Raw genomic sequence first — 26,959 nt, 5'->3', positions numbered from 1 at the left:
TGTATACAGATGCTGAGAATAATACCTGTTGAAAGAATTGAGTCTTGGGGCATAGTATCCATGATAAAATTGCCTGTCTTTTTCAAAGCAGAGGTCACCCTTTAGCCTGTCTTCTCTGTGAGGTCAACCCTTGCCTCCCTGGGAAAATCTGAAAAAGCAAACAGTGTGTGTGATTGTGCTTCAGTATGCCCTGAAGCTCAGTGAGCCGGCCTCTGTCAAATTACAGTTGCATTTGACTTTCAAATTTGAAAATCCATTATGAAAACCTCCTGTTTCCATCTAAGGGTCTTGAGTGAAAATGAAGTCTGGACTGCTGCATTCTTTGTTATAAATTCCCTCTTTTCTGGCTAAACTGTGGATTCTCTCTGTGTCGAGAACTTTCTCCTCCCAAGTCCCAGGTGTCCCTGTGAAAACAGTGAAGCAAGCTTTCTTTTTGGTCTTCCTCAAACTGTCATCTGTTCGAGTGCAGAATATTTCTGGTAGGTGGGGAGCAGGGAGAGCTGACAGCATATCAAAGGGACTAAGAGGTGGTGGGGAAGAGGGTTCGCTGTCATCTTTTGCGTACTCAGCTGGGAAAGATGTTGCTTTTGGTAGCATCTTAGTCTAAAAACCTCCAGAAACAAGTTCAGGAATCTAAAATTAAGTCTAAAAATGTATGTTGGTATATAGAGCATAAATGGCCTTACCTCATTCCTGGAATTATCAAAATACACGTGTACGAGAACAACTCCACTCCCCATTTAGGTAACTGGGAACTCAAAAGAAGTATTTTTAGGTTTACAGCTACAGGCCAGCAGTTCTTTAAAAGCCTTTTCTATCAATGCCTTAGTGTTTTCCAGCAAAACCTCTGATCGCTTCATTATTTCTCACTTGTCACTCTGCAACACCTAGAAGTTGTGTTCCTATGTAAGAACATACTTTAAGGAGTGAAGCAGCGAAGGGCTCTGCGTGTGCTGCAGAGAGCGAGCAGGCTGAGCGGAGAAGGAAGGAAAGGAGCCAGGCAATGAGACATCTTGGATGTGCAGTGGGTGGGAGCCAAAGAGGAGCAGCCAGCAAGTACCAGCTGCAGTGTGGCCTCTTCTGGGCAGCAGCTGTTTGGCTCCGCCAGATGCAAACAGTGGTTAGGACGGACCGGAATGAGAATGCAAAACGCGTTTCTGAGAAGGGAGGTAATGCCTGTCGCATCAGACATCCTTTGGAAATGTCTGTTCTGTTCCCGGCTCTCCAAGACGTTTTGGAAGCGAAGTCTTAGTCACTCTGATTTTTATCTCCTTGGGTCCCTTTGAACCGCACTGTCCTCCAAATAAAATTGAGAATGAATGTGGTGTTGAGGACAAATGTATAAGCAGAGACAGAAAAGTCACTTGAATCTCTCTGGCATGGAGCAAAAGATACTTTTGGGTTTTGTGTCTATCGTCTTGATTCGTTTGTCTTCTGTATGGTTGCTGGAACTTCATGAATCATATTAATGCCGTCACTGGACTACTTTCAGCGTTATATGTCCCAGGCCTAACTAATACTTTGCTATTTTTAAACTAGTATTTGGAAGGACAACATACACTGTAGATAATTATAGTGAAAATAAAACATACTGCAAAAAATGTCTCCAAAACCCAAACTGGTTGCAGACAGATGTGACCAGTAATAGTATACATGTATTTAAAATGTGCTGCAAGTTTGACAGACAAAGAGTTGTGGGCAAGAAGTAGAGGAAGATTGCTGGTTTTGGAAGGCCTCTGTAAAAGACCCACTGCTTATGAAATTGGTGTGGACATAGGCTAGAGGAGTATAATTGGGAAGTGTGGGAGGAAGACGTGATTATAAAGTGGGAATTGCCTCCTTGGTAAAGGAAGTGACAGCAGTATCTCACTTATTAAGAACAGAGAACAGACAGTTGCAGACAACAAAGTCAGCAGGAACACAAGTTTTTCCACAAACAAGGAATGTGCGTTCAGTTAGAGCAGGCAGGGGAAATGCAGCTCTGAAGCCGTTCCTTTCCTTCAGGAAATAACCCAAGTTTAATAATGCATTAATAATACTTCAATAATGCCAGATAATAATGTGTTTTTCTTTAATGACAACACAGTATTAATTGAAGAAAAATTGGCTCAGATTATTCTGAATGGTTCCCAGAAGGGAATGATGGGCTTTTGCTTATGATCTGTAGCAGTTTTTAGTTATGGAGTCGATGCTGACCGAGCCCTAACTGTATAAAGACATAAATGATACCTTCAACTCTCGAGCTGCAGTAGCCAGTAAAGCATTGACCTGTGTTTGGTAGGAATGAGCTGCTTCATGTAAAAAATGACCTTCATGATATTTCATTTGCCTTGAATGATAGTATGTGCAGCGAGCACTTTGAAATACCCATGCTTATTTTCTTAGTTGAACTTCATACTTCCACAGCTTCAGACTACTGTTTTTTTTCTGTTCCTTTTCAGTTTTTATATCTGACAGCCCAGGCAGAGTCTTTACAAAAGTAAAATGTGTAGAACTGAGATGTTCTTGGTTTCATTTGGTAGTCTTTGTGTCCACAATAGAAATCCTACCTCTTAGTGAATGTTAATCATTACAGCGTTACATTTGAGAGCGTTATTTAAAATTTTAGGCACAGTTCTAGAGTTAATTCTGGTCAGATGAAGTTATTTGCTTCCAGTTTGAATTAATCCTTCTGCCAGATTTCTAGCTGGACAGCACACAAAGCTTATTTTATGAAGTAAGAGCCCAGGTGCTATTATGAGTGTATGCGGATTATCATCACCTCCCACTGGACCAAACAGAACACTTGTGGCTTCCAGTTTTTATTTTTAAATCACTTGTGCTCCTTAGGACAAGAAGTGTGATAAAATAGAAGTAAAATTAACTGTACATTTTTATCTTTCAGCTGGCTTTGAAACTCGTAGCTAGCTTTAAAACTGTTTGAGAGCGGAACATAAAATTTGTTTTCTACTTCTGGGACTCATGGTTGGTTGTGGCCTGTCTACCGGCATGAGTGATATAAAGACAGAGTAGTAGTTGCAGAAATTCACTTGCTCTTATAAAGTGTAGGAGTGTAAGGAGACTCTTTGGCACCTAAATCTTCTCTCTGTGAATACTAGAAAGCAGTAGGGCCTTCTCCCCAGAATGCAATCTATTTTTTCTTCACTGTGCTTTATCAGGATGGATCTGTTGCAGAAGTGTATGCTCTGTGGCTAAACACTCTTTCTTAAGAGTCCTGTATAGGTGTGTCTGCCTATGTCCATAGCAGCTTCTCACCACTTAATTCTTTCAAAATATACTTCCATACCAGCTTCCAGTAGGGTTGACTGGTAGTTAAAGCGGAGAGATGGATCTGAGAATGAGATCCTTTTGCTTCATGCCTGATATGGCTTGCTCCTTACCGCGTAGTTGGATAAACTCCAGTTTCGCCAGCATAGCTAATGGAATCTGTCCGGCTTTGGGTCAGTGATAAAGGATTTGGAATACCTTGGGCTAAGCCAAGAGATTTTTCATGTTGGAATCCACTGTTCAGGAAATCCTCTTTGTGTTTTGATTGCAAATGTTAAAATGTGCTTACGAATAATTCTGGCCCTAGAAAATACTTTTTTCTCATCAAGAGAAGGCAAAGCTATGCTGGAGGGGCACATGAACAACCCAAACAGCATGTTGCACCACGGTGAGCCGGAGGTGGAAATGGCCTGTCTGTTAAATCCCATGGGCCACTGCCCCTGGAGTTTGGTTAGCAAAGCTCCGCTAAGCGTTGCATTGCATAAGTGATTATTATTGTTCCCTGGTTTTGTGACTATCCAAAATAAGGTTTGAAGTGTCAGCTGTCTCAAACAGAGGTGGTATCCAATATGAGGAAAACAGTCTAAGCTGGGTGCAGACTGAGAGCTCACTGTGTGCAAGGAAGGTACACAGGCTGCCTTCTCTGGATCTAAGTCCGGCAAAGCTTCTGTGTATTACACTGTTAATACTCTCTGAGGCTCCAGAAGTGGACATTCCCAAGCTGTTCCTCACTGAGGGTTCCTTCCTTGAACCTTGGCCAGTGTGGAGGTTCCTGGGTTGAGTCACTTGTTAGCATCTGGGAGGCCCTGGTTTAATATCCTTTCCAGGAAACCAGTACAGAGCTCTCCTGCTGTCTAAGAACAGTCTTAAATGCTTGGACCTGGGGTTTTACATCAGGATCAGGAACTCAGCAGGTAATCACTGGGCAGGTGACTGCTGGAAAATGAGGTTGAAAAGGAACCATTTTGCTGTCTCAGGTAGGTCTGGGGCCAGCGTCTCCAGAAGAGTATCTTCTTGCCATCAGGGAAACACACTGTGGGTTTATCTTTCCTTTCGTAAACCATCTGTTTGGTATTTGCTTACCAGATGTAAGCTGTAACTCCCCAGCAGGCAACCAAGGTGCTGCATACGGTCTAGGCAAGAGGTTTCCTAACTTCACAAGCTCAGTTTCTGAAGGGGCAGCTTAGAGAAATGCGTACAAAAATTAAACAGGACATAAACATGCTGTCATTTGGAGAAAAAGGGACAGATGCAGCAGTGTAACACTCTGCAGTACACATTCTTGGTGTGAAATTTTGACAAAAGCAGTTACTTGTGGCTCTAGGAGAGTAAGAGGAGGTGTGAAGAACTACATTTACACAAGCACAAGGGAACTCTTCAGGTTCAGGCTGAACACAAAGGTGATACTACAAATGCTAAAAAAGGAGCATTAAGCCAGCTGGGTAAACTGTTGCAGTGTTGTGAACAGGGTATTTCTGTTTCAGTGTAAAGCTGGTTAGTGTCCGTTTGGTATGGCAGTCCAGGATGAGGGCTTTACCTACATCGTGTGACTTGTCAAAAGGATGTAACAAATGCATGTAGAAAGTGGTTCGTCTCTACTTCATTCTCATTGTCTTGCACACATGTGTCTGCAAACAGGAGAGTACCGCTGCAGACCTTGTCAGGGAGAGCAGCCTGATGTCCTGTATGTTCTCAAATATTAGCATTTAGTTCCCTACAGCGCTGCTGTTCCTCCTCAGCCATCCTGGCAGTTACAACCGCTACCATCCATTAGCCTCCTGTGGATTAGCACTTCTTCACCTGGATCAAAACTGACAACCCTTAATATAGTCTCTCCAAATCTCGATAGCTGATTTAAGAATTCACCGGTTTGTTTAGAAAAGCCACTCCCAGTAACTTAATTCACATAGGAAATAGACACCTAAGAACAAGAATGGTCTGTAAAAGAAGGAAAATAAACCCAGAACCCTGTACCTCGGCTACGGCACCTTTTGTTTGATTCTGTTACAGATCACCTTTATCTGCTTGCAGTGCTTTTTCTGTTTGAAAACAGAAATCCTGACAAAGCCTTGATGCAGCTGCTTTGGCTTGTATGAAATTACAGTGTCGAATCTGACCCATCAAACGATGCGTTGCTGTGCTCTTTGTCTGTGTTTCCCTCCCAGTAATGGCATGTGCAGTTGTTACAGGGCTGTGTGCACTTTTGATATCCTTATAAACAGATTTCTGTGTGATCAGAGGGAGAGAGGAAAATGATCTGCAGCTCGGGGACTGCCTGGAGTTCAGGTTGCCTTTGTGCAGGTCAGGGATAGCTCTGCAGAGCCGGGAGAGGTTCAGAGGGCAAGAGGGAATGGAGATGAAAGGGAGCACATCCACCAGGATGAAGTAACCTCAGGCTCTTGCTCTTCTGTATACCCTCACGTTGAGGGTCTGATTAGGTGTTTTCATTGAAGAGTTGGGGTAAAAGAGAACGGAGACTACACATACTGAATTGGTTAATGACAAGCTGAGTGGCCCTCCAGCTGTGCTGGTGGAGAGGATTAGTAGTTAGTGCCTTCAGGGTGCTCAGTACCTTTCTGATGTTTTGCAGTAATTGTGGTGAGTCCAGGATGTTCCAGCTTTTTGTGTAGAATTAAAACCACTACAGTAGTAAGAAGAGGGGAGGGTTCATATGGGAGCGTAGTTCAGATGATTAAAAAAGTGCCGGTGCAATTGATGCTATCCACATAGTGAAATCAGTTATTTTGCCATAGTGTTTGTAGCCTCAGTGTCTAATGATGTACTTACTCGTCTGAAAACCTTCATGCATCATTCTTCACATCCTCCTTCTATGATTAGAATTCCAGTGGAGCCTTTCTTTGACCTGAAAGTCCCCCGTATTTTGGAACAGTTGGAAAAGCTGGAAACTCCACTGGCTTGGTGAAATGTTGTCAATGGGACAGTTCATTTTTAAAACCCACATCTATGAAAACACAGCTTCTGTGGTTCTCTGATATGGTTGCATCATACTTTGCAGGATATTGGCAGAAAATGTTGAAATTAGCTTGAGACTTCTTGTTTCACAAGCAAAATGTATGTAATTAGAGGACTTCAAGGCAAACGCATTTATTGTATTTCTAGGTGTTTAAGTTAGTGGTGCATATCAAGTGAGATATGCACAGATAAATGCGGAGAACTGCACACATTCATTTGTTTGGTATCACTGGCACCATCTCCCTTTACACCAGAGCTTCTCAATAATCCTTAATGAAAAATATTTTGTAAAAATCCGCTTACAGTCTTGTGCAGTATTGCCATTTTGTTTTTCACTTGCTAACAATTGCACTCAAACTGTGAATGTTCACAGAACTGTGGGAGTGTGCTGGAGGGACCTCTGCAGCTCTCTAGTCTGAAGTGAGACTGTTGTCAGCACTAGATCAGATCAGCTCTGGCTTGATCTAGCCAAGTCTTGGGACCCTCCGAAGACAGGGAGACCCTCCACCTCTGCGGCGACCCATTGCAGGGCTGCACCACCTGGCAGGGGAAGAATCTGAATGTCCCAAACCACTGCGCTTGGCGTGTCATCTGGTGCTATGGAATTTGGCTCTGATTTCTCTGTAACTCCCTTCAGGTAGTTGTAGGTAGCTCCTAGGTAGGCCCCCTTGTCTCCTCTCCAGCAGACCACATCCTAGCCCAGCTCCCTTCATCTCTTTTCCCAGACCACGTCCCCCAGACCCTGACCATCTTCATAGCCTCTGCTGGCCCCTCTCCAGTTTCCCCACATCCACCTTTGCCTGGGAGAAGGGGACCCAAAACTTTACATGGTATTCCAGCTATGGTCTCACCAGTGCTGAACAGAAGGTGACAAAACTTTCCTCAATGCCCTGGCTGTGCTGCCTAGATGTGGCCTGGGGTTGCTTGACTTGCAGTGTTCCTCCAGTACTTCTGTTTTTCTTCCTTGATTTCTCTGCATCTGGGTGTTTTTTCTTAAATCATTTTGCAGGCTGCTGTTGCTGCTTTATGGACTACCAGGCACCACAAATTCTCGTGCACTGCGTAAGGCTTCTTCTCCACTCAATGGAGGCAAAAAAGCTCCCCTCAATTTTTCCCACCTGTCCCAAACACCTACTATTGCATGGACTGAATTTCCTTCCAGAGGTGCCTCTCTCCTTCTGTAGATTTGGAAGGGAGCCTAGACGACTCTGTCAGACAGCTAAAGCTGGAAAAAATTAATCTCATCCTAAGTGGGGACATGAAAGGCTTCTATTTGCTCAAGCCGTTATGTTTTAAATGTGGTTGAGAGTTGGCAAGTACTGATAGAAGAAAACACATGGGTCTCCAGGAAGAGAGACAGGGCCAGCCTGAAAGCTGTAGCCTGATGTGTCTTTTGAGTAGCAAGCATCTCTCTACATTTCTATCTTCCTGAAGCTGACCTTTCACTTTCTTTAATCTAATCTGGTGCCTGTGATCTTGCTAATTCAATTGCTGTGGCAGACAGGCAGTTACTCACATGGTCAGTCACAAGATGGACAAGGAGTGTGATGTTCTTGCACCACCTGATATCCCTGTTTATCCTTTATCAGTCAGGCATCAGACCAGGACCCAAGTAAATTATTGTTGTCACAAGAGAAAGCTTTTTTTAAGGAAACTGCTGTTTTGGTCACAAAAAGTGCATAGTGCTTTGTCTCCATCACAGGGCTGTAAGGTTAGATGGCTTGTATGAGTTCCTACAGCACTGTAGTGAAAAAAAAAATAAAATGCTGTGCTTTCACACTGTTCGAAGTTGGATGATTTCTTCTCTTTCCTAGCTACATGAGCAGCTTCCAGGATTTTTTAAGGGTAAAGACCAGTGAGTCAATTAAACATTTTGCCATCACCAGAAAGGAGAGTTCCTGTTGTCAGTGTTCCCTTGGTTGTGTGTGCTCTTGTCAGATCCATCCTTGAGCCATTTTATCGTGTGGGCAGAAAAACAGCCTGAAGAGTTCAGGGGACTTGCAGGAGGGTCTGACGATTGCCAGAAGGTTGGCAGGGAAGGTGCAAGGACTGAGGGACGCTGAAGGAACCCTCTGTTTCTGGTGGCCATGGGGGTCTGATTGCTCAGCCCACCTGTAGGCTATGCCCAGCCATTCTAAAGTGCACTTTTGTAAGGTAGGTTGGGGGTGATGAAGGAAGCATCCTCAACATCAGGCACCCAAGATCCTTTTTGCCACCGAGTGTGAGTTAATTGTGTAAGTTATTTATGCCTTTTAAGGCCATTTCCATCAGGTTGTTTCTGTGTTTTGGTTTGAGGTTTTCTTTTTCGGGGAAAAAATGTTAGATATCTGTAGACCCTCTTCCCCCCTTATAAAATTAAGTCTGTTTGTAGAACTGATTTACGTCTTCCTCAGCAACACTAGAAATTCAAACAGAGCAGGCACTTGGCAACAAAACTGGACTCAGAATTGAGATTTAGAAGTGAAACTTAGCTACAAATGTGAAGAGAAGGAAGCTCATCAGACTGGGGTAAATAAGAGTTATGCAAACCAACAGGCAAAATAATGAAAGGAAACTTCATCCTCTAGTTTTAACTGAGATTATTAGTAACAGAGGTGACAGCTTCTTTAATGTTATTATATTGACTATCTCTTTAATTAGAAGAAGCTATGAATAGTTGATATATCCTTAGCCATACAGATGTCCTGGGATCAGCAGAATGAGAAACATCTTCCAGCAAGCATCCCTAATGCAGTACACATTGCACAGATTAAAACGCTGCCGTCAAATTTGGATTCAGCCCACTGCATCTTGATATTAAAACCTTGTTGACTCTGAACCAACATTTGGGGAAAAACAAAAAGCAGCTTGGATCTGGAGCACCAGCCCTGGCCCGAGTGTGCCAGACCACCGTCCAGCCATCAGCAGCCTAGGAACTCTGCCTGTCCCTGCTGCCAAGACGTGCAGAGACGCACCCAAGTCTGGGCTGAAGTCATTACAGAGCTCTGGGTAAATCTAGGGGATTCAGACAAAAATGCAGTCTTCCTGCTGACTGAGAAGAATGTTTGTTTCCTTGTTATCTGGTTGTGTTTCTTTCTGTCTCTCTCGTGTTCCTTTATTCTTGAGCTTTTGACAGTGGCATTTGCACTCTGGGAAGTTTCTATAAAGGCATGCTTTTGTTCAGCTTTGGCAGAATGTGGAACAAGGGGGAAACAGTTTGCCATAGTGAAATCAGAGGATGGAGACGGTAGGTCAGTAGAGAAGGAAGAGCACCCGTTTCTTTGGCTTCCTTAGAGAGATGCTTCTAAAGCTGCTTTGACCGGCAGGAACTGACAGTGCAAATGGGACCTCAATTTTTAAAACCAGGTCAAAGGCAGTTTGCTGAAAGTACTGCCTGTGTTTATAAAACACCTTTCTGCCTGTGATCCAAAACATCATTTCTGCTGGGAGGCGATACCCCTATCTCAGTGAAGAAGAATTACCCTTGGCGAGGTTAAGAGGTATATTCAGGCACCTTGAGCACATGAGGCTAAGGGATGGGGGGCAGGAGGAAATCCCCAGAGGCTTAACTCTCACAATCAGTTGCTTTTCTCAGAAAATTGAGGGATAACAAATATTTTGAACAGATACTTTCCAGTCCTTCTGATGTATGTCTGTGTAGCTGATTCAACTTCCACAATTAGGAAAGGTTTGTTGCTAAATTCCTGTACATCTACTGCACTTTCAGGAGCAGCATCTCTTTGGCTGCAGATGAGAGTCGGGCTGCCACTGTCTGCTCGTGGGCAGTCGAAGGCGAACAGCAGCAAGTGCGGCTGTCCCATGGGGGAAAACAGAGAGGGGCGTCCTCTGCTACTGCCCTTTGCCTTTCACTGCTTTTGGCCTAGAATTTAATTCAGACTGTTACTTTATTCTCTCCTGTCATTAGCGTTGAAAGCTATTCCTGGTTTTTGCCGCTCATTGCTTTCTGTTTTTTTGTTTCCTCCTCCATATGCATTACCCTCCCCAGTGAGTGTATTGCCAGGAAGTTAGAAGCAGTCACGGATCAGTAGATGGATCGGGAAAGGGAGAAAGTCACAGTAACTGTGATATATAAGTTGCTGTTGGCCAAATGTCATTTTATTCCCTCAGACCAGGTTTGAATCCAGTACTTAATGTCCTGGCTGCAAAGGACGCATATGTTCTTTTTTGCAGGCACTGAAATATGTTCTAAGATAAATCCCATGCTAGGTCTTTAGCTCAAGAATGCATCAGCTCACGTGCAGCATTTGGGCTAATGAACAGTTTTGGTCCTTTTGTAAAGTATGATGGAGCAGGTACCTACTTTTTAGAGTAATTAACAGCTTCTGTAAAATTGAGTTTTGCAGTCTAGCAGTATTTTCATCCAAAACTTTAACTGTGTATTCACCTGTGCACCAGTAATAAATATAATTGTTCTTTTCATGAGAACATCTTTTGGATCCATTTTATAAAAATTGCCCTTGAGACCGAATCCTGCATCTGTGTTGTGGTCTGTTCAGCTCTTTGCCTGAGCTGTCCAAGATGATGAGTCTGCTGCACTGACAACTGCAAGTGATCTACTTCTTGCCTTGCCGCTATCTTACGTAGTGTGGAGATTCAATGAGAGATGCAAATAAATGATTTCTGTTGCTGAAGAAGGCAGTCATTTCAAACCAGGGCTGGATCTTGTGCCATATGTATTGTAGGACTGAACACACTGTGATCAAATGAATTGCCATGATTTAAAAAAAGGTTGAAGTCTGGACTCTACTTGGCAGTTGTTTCTGGTTAGGATTTTAAAGTTCTCTTGCGTTCCCTACTTACCTGGGGTGGGTGGGTGGTGGTGGTGTATTTTTGCTCTGTAAGAAAGGATGCTTTCTTCTCCTTTGAAGAGAAATTGTTTTGTCAGAAGAGTGTGCAGTCACAGATTGTGTGGCACTTCATGGGATTCTCATGTGTATGTAGCCCCGATTGCGATCAACATCTTCCTCATATGGTCTTTCCATGAGTGGTTTGCGAGTTAGTAAGACAGGGAAAGGGTGAGGTAGAAGTATAATCTTGACAGACTCTTCCAAATCTGAGACAAGGTCCTTACAGATCGTAGAGATGCTGGTTAGAAAGACCCTCTGGTCCAGCCTCCTGTGTGAAGGAAGGCTGTCACTGATGCTGTGTGAGGTTGGCTGTGGCATCATCAAGTGGGCTCTGAAGAGCTCTAAGGATGGAGGTCTCACCACAAAGTGAGATCAAAGTGTTGTGGTACTTCACTGTCCTTTGAACTCAGTCAGAACAGCAAGCAGAGGACAGCCATATTAGCAAATGGATTTTAAACCACAGTGTGATGTTGATCCAGCATTTGGAGAAAGCCTGACATAAATTTCTTTTTACTCATCCAGCTTCTGTTTCATGGGGATTCTGATCTAGAGAGAAATCAGGATTTACAGTCTAGCCCATCTCATGATGCTGGATCCAAGGAGCGTGCCCACGAAACCGCATCGCTTCTGCGCGTTGGTTGGCTCTCTGCTTATGTGGCAGGGCTGCAAAGGCAGCACAGCAGAGAAAAGGTGTTTGTTGATAATAACTTTCCCTGCTTCAGTTTGTGTTGTGTGCGCTCTTTTGGGACTCCAGCTGGGCAATAATTCTGGGAATCCAGAATTTTTCTTATGCAGAAGACCTGAGGTCTTGCAAGCAAATATAGAAACTTTGGGTTAAGGTTTTGTCAGAGAAGCAAAGAATCTGGATTATATCCTTTTTGGTTTTACTGGACCTTATTCACATGCCCTACCTAAATTACATGGTTTTGCAATTACAGATTGCAGTTGCAAAACTAATAGCCTGCAGATGCTATGCAAAAGCAGAACTCTGCTGCAATGAATTAGAGAAGGAGGGGGAATTTCTTTTTATGGGTAGTAGTAATAAAACAATTAATTCCTTTTGAGTCTTACAACTTTGTAAAATCTACAAAGATAATTGACAGGCTGAACTGGGAGTTACGAATGAACTGCATTTCTGTGCTTATATAGCCCGTGGGAAGGACAGAAAATGGCAGAGAAACATAATTTTCAAATAATTTGGAGTAAAATTTTTAAATTTTATGATGCTGGTTTGAATGAGAGAGCCTTTATAAGAAAATTTTATCCTTATCCATCATAATAGGAAGAATTTTTCCACCAGTACAAGCTGGTTGTTTTTTGGTTTTTTTTACTCTTCATGGAAGCTTAGAACTGAGTCAACTCTCCATATAGGCTTATCTTTTCCAGTTTATCTTGAAATTCAACTAATTTCCACAAATAACACACAAATTATCAAAGCATTTTCAAGTCCTTAAAAACCTTCCTATATGATTTTAACCAAACTGTTTACTTAACCATAGAATTCTGTTCTTCACATCCTCTTACTTTGTGTTTAGGAATTTTTTTTTAATCTGCTGCCAAACCAAAATTACATCATAGCAAATGCATGCATTGTTCTTTACTTTCAGGCCTTGCAAAGCCGTTCTGCAGACAAGTTTAATTGGCTGGATTTCTGTCCAGTCTCTGTCCTGTGCCCTCCTTGTTCACATGGCCTTTCTTTTTCTTTCCTGTACGAGGGGGAAAAGACAAAACTACAAGGAAAAGTGTGTTTATGGTAGATATAAAGTCCAAATGGGGTGCCTTCTCATTTTCTGTTGCAGTTGAGTGGCTTTGCTGTGCCTCCTGGTGTGCATAATTAACATCTGTACACACAAGCTTCTACTGACTGCGATTTCCTGGAGGATTTCCTGTTCGCAGGAGGAGGCTGACGATATTTAGTGCTTTTTGTTTAGGATGTGTTGCAAGTCAAAAGTGAGAGTCAAAAAAGCTTGGACAGAAATGAGGCGGGTTCATCTTGGCTAACTCCAGAAAGAGGAATTTGCAGGGGGACAGGGAGCTTGAGAATAGCCAGTCATTTTGCAGCTGGTGTCACTTTGTTAACAAACGAAGATAGCTGTTTCGGTAGGATGGAAGGGTAGTGGGCCTTTCTTCCCAAAGTAGGCTTATATTCTGATTCTTGAAGGGAGACAGGATTCCTTCTCAGAGGCCACTAGGTAGATTCTACAGTTTGACTAATGGATACCTAATTGCTGGCATATTTCAGTGTTATCGTAAGGCATAATTCCTCCTCTTCAGCCTTGGAAGTTGAATAAAGGGATTGTAAACCATGGAAAAAAAAAGAACTGAATAGTATATGAATTTTTTTCACCTTTATATGACATCTGCTTTACAGCTGTCTTTGGTGCATCTAAGTAATACTTTGCATTATAGTCTGTTGTGTATTAGAAACTTCTTGTGTTGGTCTTTTCAAACCTTGATGGAGTAATGAGATCCTCTTGCATTTTTATTCTTGCTTTCTCAATTGTAACTTTGATCTTCTGCATAGAGGGAACAGAGTAGGATACCAGATGAAACAAAGGGCAGCAAATTAAGCAGGAGCATGTGGGTTCAAACCAAGGAAAGGAAGCAATGTGTACAATAGAAGTAGACTTGTGGAACTTCTTGCAGAAATGTATTATAGGTGATCTAAGTTTACATGTATTCAAGGGAGGACTGAGAAAGTTCATGGAAGAGAAATCTATTAATACCTACTAAATATACACAATTCACATCTTTGTTAGAAAATCCCTATAACAGTAATTGAAAACGGTTGGTGGCTGGAAGACAGGTAGGGGAAGTTGTCATATCTGTGCGTGCTGCTTGTTTCCATCTTAGCAAGTTGAGCTGGTTTTCCTTGGAGGCAGAAGAGGTCAGCATCAGCTCTGGGGCAGCAGCAGGAATGCTCAGCCCAGGACAGTCAGGAGGAGGAAATCAGGAACATCTTCAGCAGCGGGAAAGCTTAATTTGTCTCAAGTCGTTGTGGAACTAGGTCCTCTGGTTTTATACCTGGAAATATTTTTTTGTTGTTGTTCTAAAATGGAATCATGGTGATTGCTGTTATGTCTTAGATCTTTTGGGAGTCAAGAGCTGCTGGAGGGATGATGTGAAGAAATGTCGAGACACTTGCTGTCCATTTAAAAATCTAAACTAGGTCTCTTTAATTTGGCCTCTGTTTTTTAGGTTCCTTTTTGTCTTTAAGGCAGTGTAACATAAATTCAACCCAAAAGGAGAAAGGACAAAAAGTAGTTCTTGCTTTACCCATGTTTGCAGTCTCCATTTGTGAACTGCAGAGGAGGACACGGTTCATTCACAGCAGGTCCCCATATCCTTGGTAGTCTCCATAATGTTTTTAGTTCTTAATCCAGAAGAGGTCCTTTGCTGCTGGTTCTCCTTTCCAATAAGAAAATGCTCCATAGTTGAGCCCTGCTTGTAGAGAAGCAGCAGTGCTGCCACTGAAGGGAGTGGAGGAAACTCCTCCGAAGGAAGCTGGTGGCAGAGTGAATTTTCCATTCTGCTGAAGTCTCTGGGATTTTCACAAGGCTCTCTGACTCACAGCGAGGTGCTTTCCAGTTAGTTTAGTTTTGGAGCCCAAGCCACATCACATCTGGCAGTAACACAGTTGACAATAAAAGGCACTAAAGACTTCTTCATTAAAAGGTCTCTCATGTGGGAACTAAACTGGATAGCAACTCCCTTTTCTGCAGGGACAGTGACCAGAAAGAGTTCCAGAGTGCAGTTAGGTGTTATTTATAAAAAATGGTCTGGGAACGTCAGAAAGGTGTAATCTTACACTACAGGACATTTTATTGACTGAGGGATTGAGCTGCTTCTGGTAAAATGCTTAAATAAAAAGCATATCTCATCACTTCATTGCTGTGTGCAAAGTACAGGCTGTAAAAACCACCTGTGCTCAGAAACACTGGGATTGGAACCACATCGGTGTGAATAGGAGTGCTTTGGGCAAAAATAAAATCGGAAAGAGAAGCTCCATTCCCACCACTTCTGGGAGCTTTCCTGTTATGGGACAGTCCCGTCCGCGCTGTGGTGTGTGTGTGGCCCTCCCCACCTCAGATAGGCTTAAAACTTAGAAGACTGAGTAAATTCTATGATTAGGAGTTGGGAGTTGAATTCTCGAATACAAACTGTCTTCTTTAAGTGTGCTGCAAAACCAAACGGTGTTAATATATGCTAGCTAACCTCCAGTTTAATACATGCAGAGCTGGTACTCTTTCAAATTATGTTAAATAGTTATTGTTAAACGCCAAGCAGTAAAGCTACTGGGGCCTCCCAAGGTGGGCTGTCAAGAGTGGGTGCAGAGACTCAGACCTTGTGAATTTTTATTGCGGGTTTTCTGTGGATTCCTTGCAGTCATTATCCCACCTTTCACTCACTCCCATAGTCATCTTTGCATGTCGTGGATTCCCTGTAAGGATCCATGATGGGGTGAGTAAATCTGCTTGGATTTATAAGGTCTACCTTTAAAAAAAAAAAAAAAAAAAAAAAAAAAAAAGACACAACTGTAAAAACAAGACAGCTTTACAGTTCACGGTATAATGAGCAAGTATTGTGGCTATGAGTCACAGTTTGTGTAGAGGTTTTAACTGGTTTTCTCTCTCTTTTTTTTTTTTTTTTCTGCTCTTAAAACCATTCCCAAGCTTTTCAGATACAAGGGTCAGACTAAAATGGTAGGATGGTGGTAGTTTCAGAGGCACCCCTCCCCCCTACAGCTACTGCCCATTTAATATCCACTGATAGCCAAAGTAACGCTGCAGGAGCTTCTGGTGTTTTCAGATGGACTAGTGCTGTATCCAGTGTGGTGTATCCTCAGGACACCATATGGTTGCCATCACCCAACCAAACCAATGGTGAAATTATACAGCTGTTTCCTCTACAAATTTGTAAACTTTCATACACGTCCTCTTCAAACTCACAGAGGAAACCAGAAACAGATATGCCAAGACCCAGTTCTCATTTACACCGTGATCTGTGCTATGTGCTTTGCAGCACTGGGAACTGCTGGGGTAAATGAGAATCAGCTCCCAGGCCATGAGCGCATTGCAGTAAGTTCTCTTCCCTGGAGAACAGCCTCCTTTTGTGTCCAGAGAGCTGCTGAAGTTCAGCCCTGGATGTCCTGAGAATGAAGTTCCAGCCTCACGGGTACCATTTCACGGTTAGGAGCCGCGTGCCAAAGGCTGCGGTGCTGCTCAGTGCAGGTCCAGTGGCCTGTGGAGGAGGTCAGGATGGAAACATCACATCTCTGGCAACAGCTAGACAGCCTGAAACAATTATTTTGAAATTTTCAAAACGTGTGAAATCTGTGGTTTATGAAAGAAAAGCTGGCTCATTGACTCTGTCAGCACAGGGTTTTAAAAAGTACAGCTCCTCAGAGGACCTGTACAGGGCGGTCTCTGAAGTTGCATACAGCTTTCTGGGCCTGTGAAAGCACATTTTTGTTTCAGACTCTTTCTATGGCCAAAAGCATACCTCTAAAGAAGATCTGGTGTTGTCTTGTTGACCTGAAATCCCTGATGATGTTCACAAAAAACAGGTTTGAAAGACAATACATGGATTTGATGCACAATTTTTTATGGTCAAAAAAGCCGCTTGCTTTCTATCTGCTTCATCTTGAGATCACTAGGTGTAGTCAAATAGTTAATAGATAAGCTTTTAAGCTGTCAGGGTTTGTTGAACAGTACCTAAAGTAATGCCGTTAAAGAAAACTGGTACCCCCAGCAGCTTTGGGAAGCTGCCAGCACTTCAGTGGGATGTGGGAAGCTCCTCAGCATGCATCGGCAGCAGTTGTAACGCAGTCCTAGGATCACAGCGTGAAGATTCAGGCTGGAAGAGATTGAGGCACGATTCCCTGGGAGACCTCTTAGTCATAAACAGAGATGAAAAAATGTCCAGCTACAGCGTTTGTTTACTGTAAGAAGTCTTGTGAAGCTGCCTGGACAGAGTACCCTTTGGCATGCCGAGGCGCCTGGCTTTATTTGCCCACTCTGCTCTGGCAGCTATCGTTGTTAGTTGCAGTATTCTCGTCCATAGCTGGTCTCCGAGGCAATGGTAAAGATCAAATCTCCTCATCAAGGCAAATTACGAGAACAGCGCATTACAAGAACAGCACATGAAGGTCTTCCTTTGGTATTTTAATCCAGTCTCCTTGGAGCTCTTATTCCTGTAAAGTAACAAATGTCATTTGTTTTTTAAAAGATTATCCTTAGCTCATCAGAGATGGATCTCTTAACGAAGAGTGGGTCTCATTCGGACACCTTGGCAAAGTCCTTGTCAGAAGCAAGAGAGTCTGTCTTGCAGGAGTGGAGTCGTGGCTCCCACACGGATCACATCTGTACTTTGCAGGGCACACGCTCCGAACCGCTGGGAAGGGTCAGAGGCATGGCTTGCCCTTCGACAGCGTGACAAACAGTGGTTACGTAGGCAGATGTGCTAAATACACTGCAACAAAGCATGTTTAAATCAAGTTATGTTCATTATTTTCTAGTAGGTAATGTTTTTCCTCAAGACAGTGGAAAAGGCTTTTGAAAGATACTTATCCCTACCTAAGCACAGCAGGTAAGAAAAATGTAGGGGAATTAATTTGATAGATAAGTAACCTTAGGGATGGGAGGAAAGACAGCTCATGCTGGGAGTGCAGACCCTTGGCTGGTTTGGAAATCCGTTCCTTTGTGTCCCCTGTCACTTGGGCATCCCTCAAATGCGTGCACATCTCTAAACATTCTGCATAGCACTGGTAATATTTTCCTTCTCAAAAGCATGCTGCAAGGCTTAATTCGTTCGTGTTTCTTTCAAACACACAGAAATGGAGGAGGAGCTCCACAAATTGCCTGTAGTGAGGGGGCAAACTGCTCCCCAGGGAGGTGGCTGCTGCTGGGTGCATGTTGCTGACGGGACATGCATTGCAAAAAACAAACCAAGCAATATTGCCAGGTCTAATAATTTAAAAGCTAAGAATCCAACTTCCAAAATGATGACAGTTAAAAAAAAAAAAATACCAAAAAGACCCTTTGAGCATGTTTTCTCTGTTTAATGAAACTTCATGGTATGCAGTGATGAGGTTTTCTTTATGTCTGTTAGCTATGAGAGTTAGAAACAATTGTTTTATTTTTTTTAAATGAAAGCCAAGATGCCCACAAGTTTTCATGTATCTAGGTAGTGGGAACTTTGGGAACCAAACCACATGTCATAAGACTCAGGCTGAAGCTGCAGAGGCAGTGGGTTTTGGAATATTCTAGCACAGTGGAACAGGATTTCTATTGCCAGTTGACTGTGGGGGTTAGAAATACATGAGGCTCCAAAGCTTAATCCCTGTTAGAGCCCTGACAACACTGATCTTATGTAAGAAGCCTTAAAAACTTTATTTTCAGTTCCATGTGTTGTTGAGTTCAGAAGCAGATCAGCAGGCACTGAATTAGCCAGCAGAGTAAAAAGAATTAATTAATTCTATAGAGGTGCCTAATTTCTAAGCGTTTACAACTCTGGTTAATTGTATTCTAATAATAGTGTCCTGAATGTTTTGTGGTGGGAAGGACTTAATAAACGTGGTTATTAATCAGAAATTTAACAAGTAACAGCTTCAGACCTTATCCCCTGAAAAAAATGTGTCTCTGTATTCCAACTTATTAAATTAAGGTAATGCATTTGTGGCTAGTTTTTTAGTATCTATATCTATATTTATCTGTCTGTCCGTATCATCTGGCTTCAATATCACTGGATTGTAGAGGTGATCAAAAGCAAAATGAGAATGCTGAAGCTAGGGTTGTGTTTGAAATACTGTCTTTCCAGGCTGATATTTTTCCAGTCATTCTGCCAGCAGTCTCAGGTCTGCATCGTCTGTTTAAATTGTCATCTCATCTAAGTGCAGATCTTGGCCCAAGCCAGGGCCATCTGTTGCTGGGTAATAGTTGTGATTTATTCTGCCTCTGGTTGACGTTCATGCTTGCGGGCCAGATGCTGACTTGCAGGATTTGCTTTTATTCATTTTCAGTTTTATACCATGTGTTAATATCACAAACCAGCATTTTAATTTTAGATAGGGTTTTTTTTTGTCTAGTGTTTAAAATTAGGGGTGAGTAATAACATCACACACCCCTCTGGGATGCAATTCAGCATATTTCAGAACAGGATAGGACAGGATAGGAGAAGATAGTTAATGTTTCAGATATGTGTTCAAACAGTGTTTCTAAATGCCTAATATCTTCCCAGTCACTAACCCATCCACTCATTTATGTTGCATATAAATAATAGGTATTGCTTTTAAATAAAAGTTGTGGACTATATGAAGACATTTGGGCTTGAGAATGTTGGAGGTTCCTAAACTGTAGGCAGAATATTTATGATGCTCTGCAGCGTACTGGCTGCTACCTTTGCCTTCAGTGTAGAATGAGGGTAGTTACGAAATGTTGCAAATTAGGACTAGTCGTCAGAGGGACACTCCTGCATATAAAAGATAAAGGTTATTAGGGAGATGGATAAATTTCCCTAATTCCAGATTTTAAAAAACGGCTGGCTTTAGTAGAGGTAGGCAGTATCTAATCCATGTGTCTTGCACGTTAGCTCCCAGTAGCAGTTTGGACTTCTAGCTGACTGGTTTCTTACATGACTGGCTTCTCCAAAGGTGGCGTTGAAACACTGAGGAGTTGTGCAGCAACTCCAGAGCACATTTGGATACACAAACACGAGTGGAAATTACTTTGTTGTCTCGCTGTCTGCTGTGGGAGAGAAGGCCCTGGGTCTTCCCTCCTACCGCTCAAACTGGTCCGGTAAAACAGCAGCAGGTGAATGGATACGTGAACGTACCACTTTGCTGTGTAGGTTTGGGAGACATTTCAGAGTCTGGAAGCTAACGGGAAGTTAGTTTTAATGCCTTCAGCTGCATCGAAAATGGTTCCCTGTGGACTTTATATCAGATCTGGTGAGTTGATCTTGTCGGGTTGTGTGCGGAGGGGTTACTGCCAATGGTGTACAGATAATAGGCAGCAAAATTTTTATCTTATCTGTTTCTGTCTAACAGGATTTTGTGTGGCTGAGCAGGATGTGTTGGGCCTGCCATGTGTAAAATAGGTTCACTAGGTTAGACTGATTTAGAATATTGACATTTTGTGTATCTGTCCTCCTTAACAGTCCTTTGGTTTTGAATGTCTGTAATTGTCTAGAAAACAACACTCCTTTGGTTCTCCTGAGGCAGGGAAAGGAGGACAGCTGGGTGGGATTCACTTCATACAGCTTCAGGCGTTTGGATGTTGGTTGACTGGTCTGAACTAGACCTCATTCTCATGGGAGTCACTGGAGAGCATCAGGCTTCTCTGGAGCTCCTGTTGTCTCCAGTGCTGTCTTAGTGTAGAGCAAAATACCTGCCTGCTTTAGTTGACTGATGTAACAGAAAATTACTCACCGTTTTTGTTTTAATCCAGATCATGACGAAAGAATGCAGATAGTAGTGAATTGCTTGTTTCTTCTTTGCAGCTCTTGAAACATCATTCACAGAAGTCTAAAATTAGTTGAGATTAAACCTAACTCCTGCCTCACCTAGAAACTATTTTTTTTTTTAATACCAGAACTAAGAAATGTGAATTTTACATCTCATTTTCAATGCAAGGTTTAAAGTATTGTTTTCCAGCAAATCAGTTTAGTGGAATCTGAACCTGCCCAGCAGTATTATTGCATAGCTTGGCTGTGTTGTAGTCATGGTGTACAATTTGTTACTTGCAGGTGAGTCTGAGCCAAGTCTTTGAATTTAACCATGATGGAGGAGATGCAGAGCTTGTAAAAGGCCAAGTCTGAGGTGTTTGCGCTGCCCCTGTGGTTACCATAGGACTGTTAGGAGAAGCTGGTACTGCCAGCATCTGTCCTGTGGACTGCAGAAAGAGAATCGTAAGATCATCAAAATGGGTAGAGAAGACCTCTGGTGGTGCCTAGCCCAACTTTCTCCCTTGAAGCAGAACTGTTGCTGACAGTAGATAAGGGCAGCCGTGGCTCTGGGGCTTGGAAAACTCCAAGATCCCCTAGCTCTCTTGCTGACCTGTTCCGGGATTGCACCATGCTCTGAGTGAAAAACTGTTTCTGAACATCCAGCCTGAACCTTTCATGGTGCAGCCAAGAAAGGTAATCGTACAGGAGGTGCCAGAGGAATTTCCCTTATTTTGTTGCTATCCAGGAATTTGGCATTTCTGTCATGACACTTTTCAGTGGTGCCCAGCGACAGGACAAGGGGCAGCGGGCACAAACTGCAACACAGGTGGTTCCATCTGAACGTGAGGAAGAACTTTACCTTGAGGGTGACGGAGCCCTTGCACTGGCTGCCCAGAGAGGCCATGGGGTCTCCTCTGGAGACGCTCAAACCTGCCTGGACGTGACTCTGCAGCCTGCTGGAGGAGACCCTGCTTTAGCGGGGGGTTGGACTAGATGGTCTCCATAGGTGCCTTCCAACCCTGACCATCCTGTGGTTCTGTGTGACACTGATGTTACTTCTGTAGAGGTACTCCAGTTGTTAAGTCTTTGTGATAATTCTTAATACAATTTATACTTACAGTAAATAAAGGTGTCATTATAAACAAAACTAAGCCAGCATCGATTAATGTACCTATCTTCAGATACGTTAGCGAAAAAATAGTAGTTACTTGTAATCTGCAGTACTTGCATTTTGCTAGGTAATGATGTTGTGGGCTCTCAGAAGCACTGAAAAAGAAAAAAAAAAAGAACAGGATAAGCATTTTTTTAAAGTGATTTTAAAAATAGTCATCAAATCACAGCGAGGACGTTGTTGCAAAATGTAGTTTTAATGGATGTCTTATCTTTGGCCTCTTCCCTCGGGAACGCTGAATTTCAAGAACAGTTTTTCTGTAAAGTTCATTGTCTTCCTGAGTGTTGTCTTAATCTCAGTGGATCAGAAACGAGATGGGAATTACATATGTAGTCTGAGAATTATGCCAGAGTGGTTTTATAATTTTGGTACCAAGATGGTTTTAATTACAGTCGTTTATTGAAGTAATGTTTTCTTCTCATGGTCAGTCATTTGGTTTTGGGTTTGGGTTTTTTTGGTGGGGAAAAAAAAAAGTGGTATTTCTGCAATGTATCTGCAGACTACCTTGACTTATTTAATACCTAACCTCCTGTGTAACTCAGTTCCCTGCATCTTAGACATGACAGTGTAGTGTTTAGGTACTGAAATGGGGAAAATACAGTTACCCTGGCATTAAGAAGTTAACTGTGTCCTGATGGAAGTCTTATTCTGTCTGCCAAAAAGATAACCTTGCCTAAAAGCATGAGGTGTTTGCGTGCCTGTTCTTACCCTTAAGCAGGGAGCTGAAAAGCTGCATGTAAAGTTTCTTGAATGCTGGGTTTGTAAAATATCGTGGGAGTTTTACAAATGGGAAAGCATGAAATGAGATGAGAGCATCAAACTTGCTTCTGCTTTTTAGCCATGTGAGGTAGATGCTGGCTCTTGTAAAGTGAACGACAGATGTTTAGATCTGGTTGCAAAGGACAGTTGCAAAGACTTCTTAATGAGTTGGTCTCCGCCTGTTTAACATGGTGACAACTGCTGGCTTTCATCCTTTTCAGAGGTACTGGGAGTGAGTTTGGCATTGCTGGGATTGGGAGGGGGCAAACACAGGGGCTGGGAAAATAAACCTTTCTGTTAATTCTTTGGGACCTGGAAGAGATACTTAGTGACTGGCAGGTTTTCATTTCACTTAGAGCCAGAGTCAGAAATTTAAACTCAATTTGTCAATTGTCTAAACACAGTCTTTTGTTCCTAATTACTAAGAGAGAGCAAATACATTTCCCTTGCAACGCCCACTGCATACTGAGGCGGTGCAGTGAAGCAACCTTCTGTGAGGGAAGCTAAGCTTTGCAAGGCATGCGATGCTTCCCCTGTCCTTAGCGGTCTTTTTTTGGTCTGTCTACATCAGCATAGCACAATAATATGGGAGATGCTTGGACTGGCGCTTTACGTTCTATTACTTCTGTTGGTAAGGGCAGAACCATATTTTCCCAGGCTGCAAGTTGAGCAACTTGAGTTCAGCAACAGCTAAAAAACTGCAGAAAAGCTGCATTTTTCCTGGCAAGTCAGGTCCACATCCAGAGCATCTCCTGCAGATGCAGGTTGCACTGCCAAAACCTGGGGTAGTTAGTTTGAACACTGCTGTCTTATAGCAGCATCCAGCCACCTCGAAGCTGAGATAAGCTACTAAAGCACAGCTTTGCCGTTGAACTTCTCTGGTACGTTTTGTCAGCAGAGCTCCTATTTCACACCCCGTCACAACCCTGACTGATACAGTCCTATTGCACGAGGCATGCGGTGTAGGGCTTGACATAGATACAGCAAGATGACATTTATTTATAAAGCAGACAGCGCTGCAAGTAAAGGCTCCAGTTCAGCAAAGCCCTTAACCACATGTTTAAATATCATTGAAGTCAAGTTGAATTACTTTAATCATATACATAAGTACTCTGTTGAACAAGGGCCTAATAGTAGTTTCCATCTCTTTCCACATGATCAAGGCTTTTTCATATTCTGCTGCATGCGATAGGGATTTCTTCTCTGTTACACAGCATGAACAATTGCTGTGACTGTTGGAAGACTCCCTCAACAATTTGAGTTTGCTAAGCTGTCATAAATAGTTTTATGTGGAATGCCTGTAAGACAGAATGGAAAGGAATTTTCCCAGCTCTGTACTTCCAGGGTAGATTTAACACATCTTTTCCCCTATTTTCCAGGACCACCTGTTATTGCCAGCCACCACACATAACAAGACCAGAAGACCAAAGATGTCTATAGTTTTGCCAGCTGTAAACATCAATGGTAAGTCCAAAACATGAGAGAGAACGATAATTTCAGAGATGTGCCTAACTTGTATGTGGAAACCAAACTTAGACCAAATGTCTGTCTTTGTAGATTTGAAAAAGAAGTCAGGCTGGTCATTTTAGTTGCTGGGGTCCCCGCTGGAGCTGGGGTGCTGGCAAATCACCAGAGCCTGGTCACCGGGACTGTAATGAGAGGTTGCATGGCCTGGCCAGCAGTTCTGCAGTATCTCATTCTAGCTCCTGCGAGGACGGGGGCGGTGCCATCCAGTCCCAGTGATTTATGCACAGCTGATTAAGGGTTACTTGAATGTGATCTAGTTTCTCTAACTTGGTGGCTGCAAAGATCCTGTCGAGTGTGGAGACTGTCCTCATCCTCTCCTTTGGGTTTTTCCTGCGCCTGCTTAGCAGGGTAAATTCCTTGGCCTTCCTGGTTTGTTAGGATGCTGACTGCCTTCCATCAGCTTCCTCAGCTGTTTACCGCTCTGTTATACAACACTCAGCGTGAGTGGGACCTCTCAGCACGGCATGGTCAGGATTAATAATAATCATGTTACAGTGCTGCAGGATGGCAGAGAAAACAGCTTTGCACTAGGAGCACAGGCTTATTAGTGAAATATTCTTGATCTGCATCTTAGTCCCACGTGAAAGACAGGACATGAACTGTATAAATATATCATTAATTCATATGGTGAGGAGCTGCCAAGTTAGGACATGTTTGGGGCACAGGGTCACTGTCACAGTCATCAAAACACATCGTGAATCCTGTAGTAGTATAAACTTTACTTTCTGAATATCTGTGGACGTAATGCTTTTTAAAACTTAAGTGTTTAACAGTACAAGTGAATCATAAACTCAAATGTTTTTGTTAAATTCAGGCATGCCGAGAACATTATCTGATGATGCAAATTTCCATAAACTAAGAAAAAAAATACCAGTTCAGGCTTTCAGCATTTTGATAATTAAATTTTCCCATGCCATACAGTAAGTAGGGTGTGATAGTCTATAACCAGCTATCTTAGGGGAATTTTTATTAGATGTATCAGAATTATTTTTGGCATTTATCTGCCTGAAATTCCCTTTTCATGTCCTTTACAAAAATCCTTTTCTTGCCGAGCTGAATTATCACATGCAAATGGGCACTTTATCACTTGAAGAACAAACACTCTTTCAAGATTGCAAAGTATTTCTTCTTACATGTTACTGAGTCTTGTATCACTTGAAATAACTTTTCAGTTGTTGGAGGAAATAGAATTTGGAAAATACACATCAGAATCCAGTGACAAATCTTATCCTTCGTTAATAATGAAACATTGTGAAATTCTAGTTACTTGAGTTCTTCAGAACATCAGCATAATCCAGGAAATAAAAAAAAACACGTCCAGGGATTTGGGCAGAGATGTTGAAACAGATGAGACACAAGGATAGCATTAAGTAAACAACAGCATCAAACACTGTTTCCTCTGTGACACTCAGCCAGGTATTAGGAAAAAAATCACAAGATACACAGAAGCCAGTAGGTAACTTGTCTTGATTTTTAATTTGATTATTAGTAGATTACCTGGAGATGATTCACTAAAAATTCTGCCTGGAGAAGAACCCATTTCTCTCCTTTGAGAACGTTGCTTCTCCACCCTATTCTGCCTCCGTGGGGACTGAGCACGTCCTGAACAAGCATCTGGAAGTTAGCTGACAGCAAAGCTTTCCTCCCAGCTGTCTGCTGTTCTTTAAGCCCACCTTAATTCTTTGTCCACCTGCAGAGAGTTGGCTGCTAGAAGAGGACAGGTCTCCCTGGGAGGAACTGGCAAAACTTTCAGAGAAAGAACTTGTCCCCTCCTGCCTTTTCTTGTGCCTCAGCCAGATCTCTGTGGAGGAAGGGAAACCTTTTCCACTGCCACTTCCTTGCTCTTCCTTTTTGCTGCCACCAGCCTGGCAGAGGAGATAAAGGGAATGAAAGTGGTCTGTGCTTTGGAACTTTTTCAGGACTTCCGTCACTTGCTTTCTTCTGCAGGATCTTTATTTGTCTGTGTATTACAGTTTAGCCGTGACACTTTCCAAACACGAAACGGCTTACTGCTCATCCAAGAACCCTTCGAACTACTTGGACAGTCTTTTCCTAGTAGGACCATCATCCTTTTCTGATTGCATTTTGGTTCCTTGAGTGCCTTCTGAGCTTCGCTAGAGACTCTGCCTTCAGTTGGCTTGAGCCATTCCTACCACCAGCTGCAGAGACAGAGAACAGGTATGGGCAAAGATTAGGAAGTAAAAGGAGTTGTCAGTCACTGTCCTGCATGACTCTGCATGGAGGTTGTGTGAGATCGGTCTGGCAGTTTTCACCAGTGTACGAAGCAAAATCAGGTTTACAGTTCAGAGAGTTTTTCTTGGAGGGAAGAACTGGGGTAAGCCTGGCCAGTGGCAGTCCCAGTGCTGTGCAGCTAATGGCAAAAATTTTGTAGTAGACTGATGCGTGTATGTGCACACGCATGCATTCAATAAGGTGGAAATAAGAGAACAATATTGTACAAAGCAATAACAGTATGTTACTCGTTTTCAAGTTAAAAACTTGATAAAAACTATTCAGTTGTTGCATATTGGAAAAAAGTAAAAATGGCCATTACCATGTAACTTTTTCCTATGTGCTTCTTCTCCTGGTCAGCCTGAATCGCCCATGCCCCTTTGCAAGCATGGTAAGCCAGCGAAATCCCCTTCTGTGGGCTTCTGTGCAGGTACACAGCAGTATGTTTAAATATTTAAATGTTTCATATGTTAACATGTTAAATACATTTAAGTATTAATCATTTTTTTAAAAGTATAGTAATTCATTACATGCCAGTACCTGTTAGTTCTCCCCCTCTTACCCTCTTCTCCTCCTTCCCCGCCCTGTTCCAAACCCCTTTCCAAGCCTGCTGGGCCACCCCCAGTTCACAGCCAGTACTTGCTGTCAGCTCCTCCCTTTCTGCCTCCTCAGATGCTCTCGCGAGCCCTTTACCCTTCTCCCATTCCCCTGCTGGCTGCTCTCCCTGGGTACAGCTCTC

The 26,959-nt window shown here is 42.7% G+C and overlaps 1 protein-coding gene across 2 annotated transcripts in view; it reads left to right on the top strand.

Moving 5' to 3' along the window:
- The window catches only part of ATF6 (activating transcription factor 6), an 81,682-nt gene that overhangs the window by 38,003 nt on the left and 16,720 nt on the right, over nucleotides 1-26,959 (top strand). For both annotated transcript variants that reach the window (XM_055724473.1, XM_055724472.1), the window contains exon 15: nucleotides 23,841-23,925. In XM_055724473.1, coding sequence (XP_055580448.1) covers nucleotides 23,841-23,925 — 85 coding nt within the window. The remainder of the gene's footprint in view (nucleotides 1-23,840; nucleotides 23,926-26,959) is intronic.

The sequence above is a fragment of the Falco cherrug genome, chromosome 12, assembly GCF_023634085.1.
Source record: "Falco cherrug isolate bFalChe1 chromosome 12, bFalChe1.pri, whole genome shotgun sequence".
NCBI classification, from domain to species: Eukaryota; Metazoa; Chordata; class Aves; order Falconiformes; family Falconidae; genus Falco; species Falco cherrug.
Note: the sequence above shows the minus strand (reverse complement) of the source record. Positions and strands in the feature narration are given on the sequence as shown.